The 17,933-nt window shown below is 41.7% G+C and overlaps 2 protein-coding genes across 2 annotated transcripts; both read left to right on the top strand.

Annotated features, from left to right (window-relative positions):
- Positions 1 to 252: 252 nt before the first annotated feature.
- samd1b (sterile alpha motif domain containing 1b) lies at positions 253 to 7,753 on the top strand. Its single transcript, XM_052603402.1, has 7 exons — positions 253 to 1,472; positions 2,600 to 2,834; positions 3,760 to 3,842; positions 4,249 to 4,309; positions 5,008 to 5,104; positions 5,390 to 5,510; positions 5,611 to 7,753. The coding sequence occupies exons 1-7, from the start codon at positions 363 to 365 to the stop codon at positions 5,758 to 5,760; spliced, it is 1,857 nt and encodes a 618-aa protein (XP_052459362.1). The 5' UTR covers positions 253 to 362; the 3' UTR covers positions 5,761 to 7,753.
- A 206-nt stretch (positions 7,754 to 7,959) lies between these two features.
- Positions 7,960 to 17,282, top strand: zgc:136908 (Transitional endoplasmic reticulum ATPase). The gene is made up of 19 exons (XM_052603401.1): positions 7,960 to 8,171; positions 9,062 to 9,173; positions 9,618 to 9,790; positions 9,906 to 10,048; positions 10,715 to 10,845; positions 10,930 to 11,061; positions 11,159 to 11,261; positions 11,529 to 11,662; positions 11,754 to 11,889; positions 12,000 to 12,112; positions 12,188 to 12,352; positions 12,751 to 12,873; positions 12,950 to 13,097; positions 13,288 to 13,352; positions 13,834 to 14,012; positions 14,100 to 14,229; positions 14,307 to 14,465; positions 16,211 to 16,362; positions 16,450 to 17,282. Exons 1-19 carry the CDS (start codon positions 8,149 to 8,151, stop codon positions 16,544 to 16,546), a joined length of 2,418 nt encoding a protein of 805 aa, XP_052459361.1. The 5' UTR covers positions 7,960 to 8,148; the 3' UTR covers positions 16,547 to 17,282.
- The last annotated feature ends 651 nt before the right edge of the window (positions 17,283 to 17,933 follow it).

The raw sequence follows: 17,933 nt of genomic DNA, 5'->3' as shown, positions 1-17,933 counted from the left end.
TGTCGACCATCTGTCATGTAACCATTAAACACAGATGCGTTTCACAATGTTATTTAAATGAATATCGAGCTTGCCTATGGAAAATCTGTTGCGTTATTAGATGTGATGATAGACTGTGGCGCGAGCGTGAACAAAAGCGCAAAACGTGTAACTCCGCAATACCACCTTAAATGAGCGCCTCGCATAGACGCAGAGCGCAGCGGAGGATTCTCTTCGGAATGTAGTCCACCTTAAGCGCACATAGAGGGTAAACGCAGGCGTAGAGCGAGGCTTCCGCTTCATTCCCAGCCGGGCTCGGAGCGGATCACTTCGGGGACAAGAGAGAGGCGCTCGGCCCAAGCCAACGGAACCAGTGCTGCAACATGTCGGAGCCGAAATACCGAGAATGGATCCTAGAAACCATCGACTCCCTGCGCTCGAGAAAAGCCCGACCGGACCTGGAAAGAATCTGCCGAATGGTCCGAAGAAGACACGGCTCAGACCCGGACAAAACCAGGGCTGAACTAGAAAAACTGATCCAAGAGCAAACTGTGCTGAAAGTTAGCTACAAGGGGTCCATCTCCTACAGGAACGCTGCTAAAGTGCAAAGGAAATGCAGAAAGAGAACGGAGCAAACCCCCGACAGCGGCGAGCCGCTCGGTGAACACGACAAACACGCCGGTTTCATTAACAACGACAGCGCGCTCAGCCTCACGGACCAAGAGGAGTGCGAGGACAAGGAGCCCGAGGAACCCGGCGCGAGCCCGTGTCCTGACCCCCTGCCTCAAACCTCGCCCTCCGCTCTTGTAAAGGAAGAGCAGATTTTACCACAGTCTAGCGGAAACAGTTTTGTTAGTTGTGGCGCATCGGGCCACTCCGCCGGGAGCGTGAAAGCAAGTGCATCGAGAGACAAGAGATTAGTCTCCGAGGCGGGGGCGAGCGGCTCCTCTCACCGCGATGCTTCAGGCGCGAGCGGACGGGCCGAGGGAGACACGCCGCTCGCCGCTGGACACGAGGGCAGAGATCAGGATGAGGAGGAAGAGAAAGAAGAGAAAACTTGCTCGAGCGTCAGCAGTCCGCCTCCGAGAAACAAGATCCCCGCGTCCCCCAAACCTAAACTCAAGGTGGGGGCAAAGGGCGCCGGGGCGCGCGGCTCGGAGTCTCCGGACGGGAACAGCGCTGATTTGGGCGATAGACTCGTTGCCGCGGTCCGAAGTCTGACCGAGAGACACCGGGGCTCCGCCGCAACGCGGGGCCACGCACCGCCGGGACTCAAAGAGATCCTCGACTTCCTCAGCACGCAGCGAGGGATGCCCGAGGAGAAGCTGACCCGCAACCGCGTTAAAGTGGTGCTGGAGCGCGAGATCGAGAGGGGTCGTCTCCGCAGGACCCGCCTGGGCCACATCACTCTCCCCGCGCGGGGGATGGGGGCGGCCAAGCCGTCCGCGCGGCTCCCGAGGAGCGCACCGCAAGACAGACATCTCGAGAAAAAGGTGACTTAATATTTCCAACACGTCCTGCGCAGTCGTGGCATAAATAAATGATCGTGCTTCGAGAGAGAAGCGAAAGACAGACAAGAGCGCAGCCGCGCACCGTCTGATTTCCGCTCTTTTCTCATGCGCAACTGTGCGCCAGAGCAACCAAACTGTGCGTGTCTGAGGCAGACGCGCTTTTTGTGCTTGGTGAGGTCGTGTTGTGTGCAAACGGTGGGAGAACCGTGTTTTCTGTTAGACACGCAACTGTCTGCGTGCCCTGTTTCACTTCGGCGTCTCAGCACAAAGGTGCGCCGCCCGCCTGCTCTCGAGCGTGCGCGCGTGCGAGACACCGTCGCTGCTCTTGTTCCGTCGCTCTAATAGACACTCATCACACACAAGCGCGCTGCACGGGGCGCTGATGAATGACTGATGTCTGCGCGACAGCGTTAGTGGGATTTCACAGGCAGGGCCGATGATTATTTTTGCGTTATAAGTTGTGCTGGATATTTTTCACTAGGCGGTGTCTGTTAAGTTAAACTCGCACGGAAAATGAAAAACAGAAGGAGGGAGGGGGGACCAGAGGCTCGGGTCTGTTTTCTCGGGCGAGCCGTCGCTCAGTGCAATACTTCGGTGAAACGAGGTGAAAGCAGTTGCGATGGCGGAAGACCGCTGCATGGCGAGCCGAGCGCACATAAGCCTCTTAGTTTCGTTCTGTGCGTGCGAGCGATGTTTCCTTCTCTCTTCTTCTATCCTCTCTGCGTTTGATCAGGTTTCTCAAGCACTGTCCCGCTCACTCACACAACAAACTGATCACGAGCCCCACTGCGTTACTCAGTACGTGCTCAGATCGGTGTTATCTAATCAAAACCACTGGCGTGAGAATCCGTAGCGCTTGGATGTTTGGGGCAATCCGTGAAATCCCGCAGACGACGGAGGACTCGTACAAAACAGGCTACGGGCGTCCTAACCGCTATTTGGCCTTTTCCCGTAGAGGGGGCGTCGAGAGTAGTTCTCTCTCTCATGTACATTTGCAGCTACTGTGATGTAAGGTACAGTCACCCTCTAAACGTGTTAAGTGTAACTACAGTTGGTTAAAAGTCCATTAGAGCTTTTTTTTTAAACGGGTGTCTATTCCTGCTGGTCAGGAGGAGGTGAAGGAGGAGGAAAGGATGGAGGTGGAGGGTGAGGAGCATGGCCCGGCGGAGGACTCTCCCCAGACCCAGGCTTGCACTGACCCAGTCTCACCGGACACAGAGGTCCAGGTCGATCACAGCCCCAGCTCCCCACTGACCTCGGAGGGGAAGTCCCAGTCATCTTCATCGCTGGAGACGGCACACCAGAGCTCCTCACGGCAGGAAGTAGACGTGGGCGGACGTGAAGGTACTGTTTCTGTTTCTTCAAAGAAACATTTTTTAGTATTTAAATCTGATTTTCCAGCAAAACATCCAAAAATGCTTAAGAGAAACTGTTCAGAAAAAGATGGAGAACAGATATTACATTATTTATTTATTTGTCACTTGGACAATTAGTCGGTTTCTTGTTTTAAGCATTAACTTTGTAAAAGTTTCTCTTAGAACAAATATCTTAATATACATTACTGTTTTGAGGATTGTTTTATGGTTAGATTTTTTAAATTGAAAAATTGGCAATACAAGAATAAAATCAAAGTAAAATTCTGAAATCTCGCCATTCTCTTTTATTTTACTCGATTAAAACTCATCATTTATCATTTAATTCACCACCACAATTTTTATTGTCTCATACAAATCTATGCTTTCATAAGCTCTGTACACTTCCGCTAAAAGCCACTCATTCAGTGTTTAAGGATTGGCTCCTTTTCAATTCTCGGGTTCAAGTTTGAATCAAATTGGCCACACCTCACAGGAAGTTAAATCTGAGTCACAGGAAGTGGAATTTATTAACTCACAGCCCTGCTCAGAATAAAGTGTTGACCTAATACAGCACCTATCAAAGATAATATTTTTTATGAATGTTTTTGCTCATGGACTGGCAGGTAATGAGATACTTTAAAGCTATGGAGGATGAAAGAATCATTATGAGGACTTTGTCCAGATGGTGCATGGATGTGAGGGTTTGTTCATATTGCACATGAATCAGATTTGTTTTTCGCTCCCGTTATTTAGGTCCACCCTGTCATTTTGCAAATGAATACAGACATGGGCTCCCTGCAGATGTGTGACAACTGTCTATGCTTGAAATCTTGTGTCATAACAAGAAATTATAGCATTAAAATGTCTCTCTCTCTCTCTCTCTCTCACACACACACACACACACACACTTTCAGAGCAGACAACGTCAGTCGAGCCCGATGATACTGGTGCTGAGAAAAACACAGAAGCGCCCGATCAGCTACATCCCAGCTCTGAGGTAATGACAGCCAGTGCAGAGTTGAATTAAAACCTTTAATGTTTTAATATCGGAGGTCCTTCTCTTATCCCAGTCGAATGTGCAGAGACATGTAGGCCATTCATAGGTTGACTTCCTGAAGTGTGCAGACTCTATCTGTTAGTGAAGCAGTTTCGGCCCAGATCTGGCCCACATTTGGCCGGCATGGATTTCACACGGGCCAGATGTGGGCCGGTTCTGGGCCAAAACTGCTTACTGTATGGGAAACAAAGGGGTGTTTCAGAAAATCTGTTTTAGAAACAGTTTTATATATATATGCAGCAATTAGATAATATGCTTGACATTTAAAATCTTTCGTTCTGCTGTCAGTCATTTCACTCACCCTAGTCTTACTGAGAGCATCTTCTTCTTCCTCGTCCTCCTCTAGGATCAGGTGATTGTGATGTCAGAGACAGAGAAGGCTCCCTCGTCATTACCTATGAGAGACTGTAAGTTCTTAGTATGTGCTGTCCTGTCTCTTGTGTATGTGTTAATGTTCAGTATGTATCTATGCCAGTTAATGCTTTAACAGTGTGCTGTTCTGCACGTTTGTGTGATAATTTATATTGCTGTGTGTGTGTGCTGTTTTGTTGTTATTCTGTCTTACATGTTATTATTTTGTATCTGTTTTTATATTTATTCTTTAGAACTGTCAGTTTGTTATCACAAAAATATTAAGCAACACGGCTGTTTCCAACACTGATAATAATCAGAAATGTTTCTTGAGCAGTAAATCAGCATATTATAATGATTTCTGAAGATCACGTGACACTGAAGACTGCAGTAATGATGCTGAAAATACAGCTGCGCATCACAGGAATAAATTACAGTTTAAAGAATTTTGAAATCCCAAAAATTACTTTCAATTGTAATTTTATTTAACATAATAAGATTTTTTCAGTGTTTTTTTTTAAGTCCCAATAAACCAAAAAAAGTATCAGTTTATACACACACACACACACACACACACACACATATAGTTGTTAGTGTTGTGTTGTTGTAGCATTCTATTTTCATACTATTGTGATTCAGATTCATAGTTTATAGTGTTTTATATAGTTGTGTCATTTTGTGTTATTGTATTGTAGTTGTGTTTTTGTGTGTGTGTGAGTGTTTATTTTATATAGCTGTGTGTGTTGTCTGTCAGGTTCAGGCTGTAAGCTGGAAGTGGGAGTGTCGTCTTGTCTGCTGACCCCCTCGGCCTCACCAGGAGCAGCTGAAGAACGAGGGATGAATGAAGGAATGTGAGTACTAGCAGACTGAGAGAGAGAGAGGGAGAGAGGGTAGAGCAGAGAGAAAAGGCTTTGTTTGGGGAAAAAATATTATTAAAGTCTGAGTAAAACACCCATTGACCTTCTAACAGGAATCGCCAGAAGTCAGTCATAATGAAAGAAATGAAAACTGAAGATTGAGGGTTGTCTTCAAGTCATGATATTACATTTTCTTTCTGTCTCCAGCATACCTTCGATTTTATTTTTAAATCTACATATATATTTGAATAAATATTGATGTGTTGGGTGTGTTCTCAGAGCTGGCTTTGTGAAGCTGGAGACGGGTGGCATGAGCCCGGTGGACTGGACTGTAGCAGACGTGGCCAGCTACTTCACCGCGGCTGGATTTCCAGAGCAGGCGCTCGCCTTCAGGACACAGGTGCGCTGAACTGAACCGCATGACCCTTGATGAGTTCAGACCCTGCGTCACTGGACTGTGCTGTAGAGAGAAGGTGTAACTGAATCTTTGTTCCTGACAGGAGATCGACGGGAAGTCCCTCCTTCTGATGCAAAGGAATGATGTGCTGACGGGCCTGTCAATCAGACTTGGTCCCGCCCTAAAGATCTATGAAAGACACGTGAAGGTTCTGCAGAGGACCCATTTCCAGGATGATGAAGCTTTCTGCTGATACACACACACACACACACACACACACACACATACACACTTATATATATTAGCTGTTGTGTATGACAAAGTACACCTGCACATATATCTACAATATTTACTCATCCCAGAACACACATATTTCTGAACATTCAGTGGGACTGTTCAGGACTTTCTGGACAGAAACAGTTCTTGTTTTTTTGTTTTTGTTTTTTTTTCAATCGGTAATCCAACAGCTATTGGAAAAAAAAGAGTAAAATGAACAGAACTAAGCAGAAGTATGTTGTGAGTTTAGGAGAAAGAAGACTGAAGACAGTTCCTTTTCTTTGTGCAGTTAATGCTGCTCTGATGGATACTACTGTTTGGATTGTGACCTTTGACCCTGAATGCATGTCATCAAGCGGGGATTTGTCCTGCAGTACTTATTCAGTCCAGTAGAGGGAACAGACAGAGAACATCATTTTTTTCTTTGTGACCTCACTGGTTTCAAGTTTGTCACTGAAACCAGACAAAGGCTGGATGGTTTCCACTGCGCACAAGATGTTCTGTTAAAAAATCCTGGTTACAGTTTGAAAGAAGTCAATTCTGACTGGATATTTGCTCTTAACATGTTAACTCGTTTGCAATGACACTGAAACCCTTGTCTTCCTTCAGTGATGGATTGAATATTTCTTCCTAACATTCTGGAATGAGCTTCTAATGTTCCTTCCAGTGTCCGAAAAAACCTTGGTACGTTTGTGCAGACCTCTTGGGCGCATCTCACAGAAAATCTCCCTTTAAAGTGACTTTGACTCCTTTAATCTTGGATTTGTGGAATATCACCATTAATAACTGAGCATAATTTTTGTAAATATCAATACATGTTTAAGCATATTCCTTCACCAGCAGTTGAAGAATGTGTCTGAATGTCCTCAAACGCACAGAAAGCCCCGAAGCCATGCAGCTCTTCAGCTTCACAGTTTGTGGAATATATCTGTATCAGCCCATCAGATGAATATTGTCAGAACTGAGAAATAAAGGATGGGTCCATTTAACAAATGACAAGAACTGACTTGTGGAAGTAGGACACATTGAAATGCTAACACGCTTGCTAACCTGTGCTTTCGCTCCAGTGTATTTAGCATCGCTGGACTGATCACACATACAGATGGATCCATCACTCTTGTAAATAGGACTGTTACTGATTCTGCCACCAAACACGGGTTCATTTCCATCGTGAAGAGACCCTGACTGAGTTTAAATTGCTCGAAAAGTCAGTCTGATTTCAGATTAGAGTAACCTTCGTTTGGCCTGACAATTGTAGCACCTTGAATTCCTCAAACTCTCTTGATTTATTTATTCCTTTGTATGTTTGTTTATAAAACTGTATGGTCATTTTTATAATGTTAACAACTTAATGTCTAAAATACGAGAATGTCCTTTGGTTGATTTACAGTTTAAAGACCACTGGCAACAGAAAGCTGGAGCTCACTGCGATGTTGATAATGCTGTCCATGCCTTTCATGATGAACCTCTTTTCTACTCTGAACCTATTAATGAAGTCGAATGTCAACAAAAAAACTGTTAAAAGTTTGTTTTCTGTGTTCTCAGTGAGTCTTTGTAATAAATACATCTTTAGATTGCAAGAAAACAAGCAGCACAAAGCTATTTTAAGACAAAAAGCTATAAGTGTTGTTAGAGATTGAAACGTTGGAGGGTTTGCCAGCAGAGGGTGACACGGAGACCCAAATGTTTGGTCTGGGATACAACTGTAAATGTCATCAGGGTATATGTTTACCTACAGCCATAAGATACGACTTTAGACCAGCATCCACCTCGATGAATGTAGATGCTGGGAGTGACTCCAAAAGAAAAGAAAAAAAGCATTGTCCAATAATTGTGTAAGTTATTGAATGTCCAAGTGTGTTCATTTTGAGGAACTTCTGTCTTGGTTGTTTCTTCCACCATTTCTGTTGTTTTGTAATGAGAAAGACGGAAAGCTTTTTGATTACTTGCATTAAAAAGTACTTTCCAGATGAGTGCATCGATGAACTTTTCACTGTTTGTGAATGTGTGTTAGAAGAAGACAGGAATGTCTGGAATGAGCTGAGTGGGAAAGAGGGCAAGCACTTTCAAAAACAAAGGAAAACTCTGAAAAAGATTCAGAATTGCTCACTGTTTGTGTACATATGCATGCAACTTGGGTTATTGCGACAGAAACTTATTTATATGTGAGGGGATGGGTTTCAGTAATCCAGTGTCTAGGCATGGATCCTGTGCAGCAAGAGCGTCACACACACACACACACACACACACACACAGCAGTGAACGGAGGACTCCAGACTTCTGACCTCTAGAATAAGGATAGACTGATTTCTGATCGTCTTCGTCCCACACTGGCTCTTCTCTTCAGATAAACATCTGCCCTGCAATGCCAGCCACTGGACCCTCAGAGTGAGTATAACTGCTAAGCCTCGGGTTCATGTGTGTGTTTGTTTGGTTGGACTGAATGTGTAAGATTCGTCAAAAAAAAAAAAAAAAGTTTTTAATTGTTAAACATTGCATTGGCAGAATGTTACAGTGTTGGTCTCTTTTTATAGGACTCATAATATGTTTAATAACTCAATAAGTAATGTGTTTGTGTTCGTCTGAGTAGTTTGATCTTAGCAGTAGACATAACTTTGCTCTAAAAACAGACCAGTGTCACATGAAGAAACAGGAGACCAGACAGCAGGGCATGAGTGTGGGTTTGTATTCACCAAGCGACCAAGAACTGCTTTCACCTTTCATTCTCCTTGTTTACACACAGTTATGACTAAAAAATGGGGTTTAAACCTTGATATGACCCAGTATACTATAATTTTCTCAATTACTTTTATTTTCATATTTGAATGTACATAAACTATTGATCTGTTAGTCTTTATGTAATGTATGTTTCCTTTCTAATTTAAAAAGCCTTGCATGTTGTTCTATTTTTATTTCTGTCAGTTTGTCGAACAGTACAAGAGAAGCTAATTGTCAGCTAAAAATAAATATGATTTCTATAAATTAGATTATTAGATATTATTCTGTGTGGTTTAGTTTAATATTCCTACACTATTATAGTATTTATATGAAGTGTTTTTAAATATCTCTGGTGTGTTTATTAATCAATTCTGAAAAAGGATGCAGCAAAACAACAACAGTAAGCTTTTACTCATGTGCTGACTTGGCATTTATAAAGAACAATGCATGTACTTCAATTAATGATGTGGAAAATTGGATTGTGCTTTAAATAATACGCATGTGTGTGTGTGTGTGTGTGTGTGTGTGTGTGTGTGTGTGTGTGTGTGTGTGTTGAACAGTCCAAAGTCGGAGGATTACTCCACTGCTATTCTGAAGCAGAAGATTCGGCCGAATCGACTCATCGTGGATGAAGCCAACAATGAAGACAACAGTATTGTCTGCCTGTCACAGGTAACCGGTCTATTTGTGTGTGTGTATGTGTGTGTGTGTGTGTACCAACTTACCCATATTTTATATTTTCATATCATATAAAATTGCAAAAAAAAAAAAAAAAAAAAAAAAAAAAAATTGTTGATGCCCTTATTCGTAAAACTGGTCTAAAAATAAAGTTTTTTTGAGACTGTAAAAATGCAGATAGTTTTCTGAGTGGTAGGGCTTGAGGTGGGTTTAGATTAAAAAGTCTATAACTATCTGTAAATATAAAAAAATGGAAGTCTATGTAATGTCCCCATTTAGACAGCTAAGTAAATGTGTGTGTGTGTGTGTGGTTGAGTGTTGACTGATAAACTGCAGTGTACTTTATATCACTATCTGCACCAAATTAAATTGCAAAAATAATTGTTCCAAACAGCTTTCCCAAAAACGTGCATCTAAATCCCTGCATGGGTGTTACAGGTTAAAATGGAGGAACTGCAGCTGTTTCGTGGAGACACGGTGGTGTTACGCGGTCGTAAGCGGAGACAGACGGTCTGCATCATTCTCACGGACGACACATGTGGCAATGAGCGCGTGCGCATGAACAGAGTGACCCGCAACAACCTGCGTGTGCGCCTCGGGGACGTCATTAGGTGTGTGCTGCTGCTTTCACTGCGAGATCAACCAAAAAACTTATCTGCTGCTAGAGGTAAAGCAAAATCATCTCTGAAACATGTGATATGATCATGCATATGTGTGTGTGTATAGCATCAACGCTTGTCCAGATGTGAAATATGGGAAGCGCATCCATGTTCTGCCCATTGATGACACTATCGAGGGGCTAACAGGCAACCTGTTTGAGGTTTTTCTAAAGCCGTATTTCCTGGAGGCCTACCGACCTGTTCACAAAGGTACACACGTTTATTAAGTGTGATAAATACGTTAATATAAGAGTTTGGTTTTGCATTTGGGTTAGGTTTAGTGTTAAGTGTGATTTTGTTATTCAGGTCTAGATTGGATTGTACATTTGGACAGATGGGGTCTGAAGAGAAGTCAGGGTTTAATGTTTTTGTTAATTTAGTAAAACAGAACAATACTATTTTTGCGACGTGATTATTGTGCACTACTTACCTAAAAAAGCTTGATCCATTTAAAAGGGCTTTGTTAATCAGGCAAGCAGGCAAATTTTCGTCAGCGCCAATTATAATGATCTACCAATGGAAGACGCTATAGCACTGCAACACATCAGTGTTATTTTACTATTATTTATATACTATTCTAGTATTTATTAATATTATTAGCTTTCATTTGATGTTTTTTATTCTCTTTATTATCTTGTTTTACTTTTAGTCACTTTTGCAAGTATAGATTTTTATCTAATATCTGTTTCATTTTATGATCGCTTTATCACAATTAAAAGATATAATACAGATAATATTTTCAATAGATTTAGTTTTGATTAGCAATAATGCAATGGACAACAGTAGTCCAGTACACACACACACATTAGTCTATGCATCATATTTTACACTGCACCAAAATTCACCAGAGTTTGTTTACTGTTATGCTTTCTGCAGGTGATATTTTCCTGGTGAGAGGAGGCATGAGAGCAGTGGAGTTTAAAGTCGTAGAAACAGACCCCTCCCCACACTGCATCGTTGCCCCGGATACCATCGTCCACTGCGAAGGAGAGCCAATCAAACGAGAGGTATGTGTGATTTCATCATACCTGTACACTTTCTCCATGTCAGCCTCTGCACCACGTCATGATGTCATATGTTGATGATGTCAGGATGAGGAGGAGAGTCTGAATGACATCGGGTATGATGACATTGGAGGGTGTCGTAAACAGCTGGCTCAGATTAAAGAGATGGTGGAGCTGCCTCTCAGGCACCCCGGCCTGTTCAAAGCCATCGGCGTGAAGGCGAGAATCACCACACACATCGAACAGTTTACAGTATCTCTCTGTTTCCTTACTGAACTAGACTTTTTAGAAAATCACTCACACTTGTGTTCCTCAGCCTCCGAGAGGAATTCTGCTGTACGGTCCACCCGGGACGGGCAAGACGCTGGTGGCTCGAGCTGTTGCTAATGAGACAGGAGCTTTCTTCTTTCTCATCAATGGTGCATACGCACACTTGAAAGCCACAGTCTGAAACTGTTGTGACTGTTGGTTGCCCTGCAATAACGGATGCCTGTAAACACCAAAACTCTACTACAGAATGGAAATGAAGGCTGCTTATTGATATTTATTACACTGACATCCAATTCACTTCATGTATTTACCTTGAAAAGCCAAACAAATGAAGATCTGGCAGATCATAATATCAGTAACTGCTGTATTTCAATATTGCATTTCCTGTGCTTAATGCCATTGCTTTTGTATCCCAGGTCCTGAAATCATGAGTAAACTGGCAGGGGAGTCTGAGAGCAACCTGAGAAAAGCTTTCGAGGAGGCCGAGAAAAACGCCCCTGCTATCATCTTCATCGATGAGCTGGATGCAATCGCTCCGAAACGAGAGAAGGTAAGGAGCAGAGAAAGAGAAGCAGGTATGTTATGTAATCATATACAGTCTGGTGTTTGTCGTTGGTTTGACGGTCATGTCGTGTCTGTAGACTCATGGCGAGGTTGAGCGGAGGATCGTCTCTCAGCTGCTCACACTGATGGACGGCCTGAAACAACGGGTTCATGTTGTAGTCATGGCGGCCACTAACAGACCCAACAGTGTGGATCCTGCTCTTCGGCGGTTTGGTGCGAACATGTGCACATTCATATTGTTCATGCTGAGAGTAATTTGCATCAACAAATGAATCCGTCAAAATATACTTTGTACAGAAAGGTCAGTTGTACATGTGTTGTAGGTCGTTTTGATCGAGAGATTGACATTGGCATCCCTGATTCCACCGGCAGGCTGGAAATCTTACAAATTCACACCAAGAACATGAAACTGTCGGACGATGTGGACCTGGAAAAGGTGGGAACGATGAGAGTGACGGAGGGGCTAAGTCATGTCGGATGTTTAATAACTGGACGTTTCTGTTTATGGTAGATCGCCGCTGAAACACACGGACACGTGGGAGCGGATCTGGCTGCTCTGTGTTCAGAGGCAGCACTGCAGGCCATCCGCAAAAAGATGATCCTAATTGATCTGGAGGATGACAGCATCGACGCAGACCTTCTCAACTCACTGGCCGTCACCATGGATGACTTCAAAGTCAGCTTCAGCATTTCACATACACAGATGCTTTCATTTTTAAACCTTTTCCATTCCAGAGGGCAAATCTAGTGATCAGATGTTGCTCCCAAATGTAAAAAATGACAAAATTGCTTTGTCAAATTCTTCAAATATTAGATTATGCATTGTGATGTATTACATGTACATGACTGAGAGATGAAAGTGAAAGATGTAGCACAACTACACAAAACCCTTCTGTCTCTCATTTATAGCGGTGCATGAAACACTGATTGAAATCCCTTCTGCAATCTAAGAAACATTACTCTACAGAAAAAATCGTATTCCTGTCTGGGAGAAACCACTGAAATATTAAAGAGATCTCTTTTGTGATTTAGCTCTCCTTTGGGAGTTATATCTATTGTTTTCTGCACTTCCAGTGGGCTCTAAGTCAGAGTAACCCATCTGCTCTGAGGGAGACGTTGGTGGAGGTTCCTCAGGTAAACTGGGAGGACATTGGAGGACTTGAAGAGGTGAAGCGAGAGTTACAGGAGCTCGTCCAGGTAAAACCACACACACACACACACACACACACACACACACACAAGATAGTCATTCACTTTCTCTCTCTCTGTTAAGTATCCTGTTGAGTATCCTGATAAATTTCTGAAGTTTGGGATGACTCCATCTCGAGGGGTTTTGTTCTATGGTCCACCTGGTTGCGGGAAAACCCTTCTAGCCAAAGCCATTGCCAACGAGTGCCAGGCTAACTTTGTGTCGATTAAAGGTATGTGTGTGAGGGTGAGCATGATTTCACCAAGTACAACATGTTCCTGGATCAACATCCTTGTTGATCCTGGAACAACATTCTCGCTCGGTCGACCATGTGTGAGAGAGAAACTGAAGTTTAAAAAGGGCAGGAGGAGCATGAGAGCACTTGTGTGTGTAATATATTCCATATTTTGTGCTGATTTCAGGCCCCGAGCTGCTCACCATGTGGTTCGGTGAATCAGAGGCAAATGTCAGAGATGTGTTCGACAAGGTGAACAAACTACTGTCAATGACTATCACACGTTTTACACCTGGTTTTAACATCCTATATATAGACATATTCCTGTGATGGCAAAGCTGAATTTTCATCCGCTTACTCAAAGTGTTTTTAATGTAATGTGTTTTACAGTTGAAAATGATTGTATTGTTTAATGAAGTATATAAAGTGTTTTTCTTTGAACTTAATTCAAAATAAGAATCTCTTGTAACATTACAATTACCTCAGCTGCCATTTTTGCATCACATAAATAAATGATAATTTAAAGTATAATAAATTTAAAAACAATTATTTTAAATTGTAATAATACATCACAATATTACATTTTCTTCTGTATTTTTGATCAAATAAATGCAGGCTTGATGAGCAGAAGAAACTTCTTTCAAAAACATTAAAAATAGTAATGTTTCCAAACTTTTGGTCTGTACTGTATATATATATATCTCACAGCATGCTTTTGTTGTTGTGGTCTCAGGCGCGGCAGGCGGCTCCATGTATCCTGTTCTTTGATGAGCTGGACTCTATTGCTAAAGCACGCGGTGGCGGGGCTGGAGATGCAGGAGGTGCGGCTGACCGGGTCATCAACCAGATCTTGACAGAAATGGATGGAATGACCAATAAGAAGAACGTCTTTATCATTGGGGCCACCAACAGGTGACGAAAACTCATTTGTGCTTGCATTTGTTGGCAGTGGACAAAGTGAGGAGAGGATGTTCTCAGATTCCTGTCTGTCGCTCTTAGGCCTGATATCATTGATCCTGCAATCCTGAGGCCTGGACGTTTGGATCAATTGATTTACATCCCTCTACCTGACACGGCCTCCCGCTCTGCCATCCTGCGCGCCAACCTCCGCAAGTCCCCTATCGCTAAGGTCATTCACACAAAACCAGAGACAGACATACATGCATCTCCACATAAAACCACCTTCTAACTGTGTGTGTTTTTCAGGACGTAGACCTGGCGTATCTGTCCCGTATAACAGAGGGATTCTCAGGAGCAGACCTGACGGAGATCTGTCAGAGGGCCTGTAAGCTTGCTATAAGAGAATCCATAGAAGCAGAGATCCGTGCTGAGAGACAGCGCCAAGCCAAGAAAGAGACTGCTATGGTTAGTGTGCATGTCAAAAATACATGGATATATATTAATAATTAATTAATAGAATTATATAATTAATAATACATTCATTATAACTATAGTATAGAAAACTAGTACTTATATTTTTTACAATTCTGCAATATATGCATTGGACATGTGTGGCAATATAATGATACATATGCAAATTCTTAGAAATGAAGACAGAAATAGCACACATACATGTTCCCATATAAATATGAATGCATGTACATGAATATTCACAAATGATTTACAGCAGATTTCTAGTTTTTGGGGTCAGGTTGATGTAATTAAAAAGTAATGACTGTGCTCTCTTCGACACAGTGATCGTCTCTTTGCTAAATACTTTAATACATGCAGGTCTGCTTGTACACAGCAAAATCCCCAGTGTTAATTTAACACTCTTGAGTGTGGACTCATATAAACACTGAAGCAGTGTTAAAAGTAACACTGAAGCAGAGTTGAAGTTAATGAGATAATTAAGAAGTTAATTGAGTTATGATTGACCATTATTGAAGACACCTGATGTTAACAAGCAGAATCACCAAACGAGAAAATCACAATTTGTGTGTCACCATCATAGTGGTCAGTGTTTGCTTTAAAGGGGGGGTGAAATGCTCGTTTTCACTCAATATCCTGTTAATCTTGAGTACCTATAGAGTAGTACTGCATCCTTCATAACTCCAAAAAGTCTTTATTTTTATTATATTTATGAGAGAAATATAGTCTGTACCGATTTTTCCCGGAAAAACACGAGCGCCTAGAGGCGTGACGTGTGGGCGGAGCTAAAGAATCACGAACGCCAGTAGGCTTTTGTGTTGAGAGCATGTGGAAGCTGTGACACAGATCCAGAGGCTGAAATTGAACAAGAGCAGCATAAGCAAAGGCGTCTCTATGTGGTATGAACTGAAACTGTATATATTTGCTTAGCGGTTTTGGAAAATGACTAAGTTCCAATTTATGTCGTCTTTTTTTTTTTTTTTTTAAGCTGTACATGTGGAAAGTGCAGTTTGATTACAACATCGCATGTTGTTTACTTGATGTGCTTACGCGCCGATAGCTAAGTTAACAACACAGAGATATTTGAAGCAGTTTTACTCACCGCATGCGGTTCCAACACACGATCGTGACCCTTTTTCGTTGGGACTGCATTATCCTTAAGAAATAATCGATGTGCAATCCGAAATGCAGGGAACAAACAAAAACACTTGCACAACTCCGTTGATGCTCTGTAAAAATAAACTCCATCCACTGGTCCCTTAATGCTGTTTCTCTTTTGGTAATCTGTGCAGGGTTGTCTTGCCCTGGCAACCAAAAACACACTTCTTTTGTGACTTTTCGCGACGCTCTCGCTCTGATCAGGCTGTGCTCAGCCTCTCAGTGCTCTGCTATACGGGAGCGCGCGCTCTTCCAGGAGAAGTGCCCTTAGGACCCATATAAGGAAATTCCGCTCCATCTAACGTCACCCAGAGTCATACTCGAAAAAAACTTTCCGAAACTTGTGACAAACCGGAAGAGGTTTTTTTGGAACAAAAATACTCCTTCAAACGTACAACTTAATTTTTGAAACTATGTCCATGTTTAGCATGGGAATCCAACTCTTTAACAGTGTAAAAAACTCAGTATGCATGAAATAGCATTTCACCCCCCCTTTAATTTGGATCTTGAACTTTCAGTTATTAAAAAAAAATTAAAAAAATAAAGGCACATGTATCTTGGTGACTTCACACTGTTTCCAGGATGATGATTATGACCCGGTGCCTGAGATCAGGAAGGATCATTTTGAGGAAGCCATGAGATTTGCCCGTCGCTCTGTCAGTGATAATGACATACGCAAGTATGAGATGTTTGCTCAGACGCTTCAGCAAAGCCGTGGGTTCGGGAACTTCAGGTACTCAAACACATAAACACACAAATCACCAGTACCTCATAGCACTCCATACCTCATTTTGTTCAGTAAACTGTTTCTCATCGGCAGGTTTCCTACAGCACCTCAGTCAGGTGGAGGTCAGGGGTCAGGCCAAGGCTCGGGGGGTAATTTCAGAGATGAGGGAGACGATGATCTCTATCAGTAATCAGAGTCAAGTGTCTTCTACCGGCCCGACACCTGGTGTGTGCGACAGTGAGAGAAGAAATTAAATTCACTTTCAACTGGATTCGGCACATTATGATTATTAATAATGAAGAATAATCAATATTAATCTCTTATAGCACTGCCAGAGAAATTCAATTGAATGCCTATTATTCATATATTAAATTATAAGATGATGTTGTTAAATATGTGTTGATGTGAAATGCGTGCCTGACTGTACTAAAGAAGATGTCATGTCCCTCTTTGCTAAAGAAGTACAGAAGTTTTAAGAGGGATGTGATTATTTTTCTTTCTTGTTTTCTCGTGATCACGAATTAATAGTCTCGTGATCTCAACAAAACAAGAGTTGTTTTTTGTTTTTCTACAATGATTGTTTGATTTTTAAAACGATGCGTGGTGAGCCTACTGTTGCAATAGTAAGAACGCAACTTTGATGTGCATCTGTCGTGGATATTTCAGCAAGTTTTACATCGCTTAGTAATAAAGTCTACAATTAAATAAACATAGGCTAATCACTGATGATATTTTTCCACAGACAGTATGCTAAATATTTTATTTGTTTGATTAATAGTGTTAAAATGGTCACGGTGATCAATACCACAAACACAAGCAGAGTGCCTTCAGAAGGATGCAGAGAGCTATTCTAAAACCTTTTAGAGCTGCTTGGATTCAAATCACTTTGTTTTCCTTTTATTTGAAATAAAATTATATAAAATTTGTTTGTGATTTTTATAGGTCATGTAGGATATGCTGTGACTGATATCATGTGTGTTACTAGCTTGAGATGCTGTTTGAAAACACAACCTTATTCAATAATCGGCTAAAAACACATCTCTTCCATCTTCATATGACCCTCTAAATCTAACACGCTCTATTCTAAATCTATACTAGCTTCTTTAATCATATTGTTTTCTATCTATTTTTTCTTTTTATTTATTATACAATTAACAAAAGTCAAAAAAGGCCTAAAATATAAAATGAAAACGGTGTTAAGATAATTGAAACTTGTTATAGCACTTGCATATAATTGCTGTCTTGTTGATTTTTATTTCTCCTCATTTGTAAGTCGCTTTGGATAGAATCACCTACTAAATTACTAAATCTAATGTAAATGTAAAAGTGTGTGTGTGTGGTTTCCTACAATGAAATGAAGAAAATACAAAAGATTACAGCAATGTGTAACATCAATTAAATTAGCATATACACTTCTTTTACACACACACACAGACACTTCTTATCAATATACATTTAATGATTATCAATAAAGATTAAAAATCAGGACGAAGATACACATTATAAATATGTTGTTGAAGTGCGTCCTAGATGAACACAACATCCTCATTAATAACAATCACGAACTTCAAAGATGC

This window comes from Carassius gibelio, chromosome A1 (assembly GCF_023724105.1).
Source record: "Carassius gibelio isolate Cgi1373 ecotype wild population from Czech Republic chromosome A1, carGib1.2-hapl.c, whole genome shotgun sequence".
Classification (NCBI taxonomy): domain Eukaryota; kingdom Metazoa; phylum Chordata; class Actinopteri; order Cypriniformes; family Cyprinidae; genus Carassius; species Carassius gibelio.
Note: the sequence above shows the minus strand (reverse complement) of the source record. Positions and strands in the feature narration are given on the sequence as shown.

Coding starts and splice junctions, on each gene's coding strand:
- zgc:136908 (XM_052603401.1), top strand. CDS start 8,149: ATGCCAGCCACTGGACCCTCAGA. Junction 9,174..9,617: donor GTATTGTCTGCCTGTCACAG/GTAACCGGTCTA, acceptor TGGGTGTTACAG/GTTAAAATGGAGGAACTGCA. Junction 13,098..13,287: donor TAACTTTGTGTCGATTAAAG/GTATGTGTGTGA, acceptor TGCTGATTTCAG/GCCCCGAGCTGCTCACCATG.
- samd1b (XM_052603402.1), top strand. CDS start 363: ATGTCGGAGCCGAAATACCGAGAATGGATCCTAGAAACCATCGACTCC. Junction 1,473..2,599: donor ACAGACATCTCGAGAAAAAG/GTGACTTAATAT, acceptor CCTGCTGGTCAG/GAGGAGGTGAAGGAGGAGGA. Junction 4,310..5,007: donor GTCATTACCTATGAGAGACT/GTAAGTTCTTAG, acceptor GTTGTCTGTCAG/GTTCAGGCTGTAAGCTGGAA.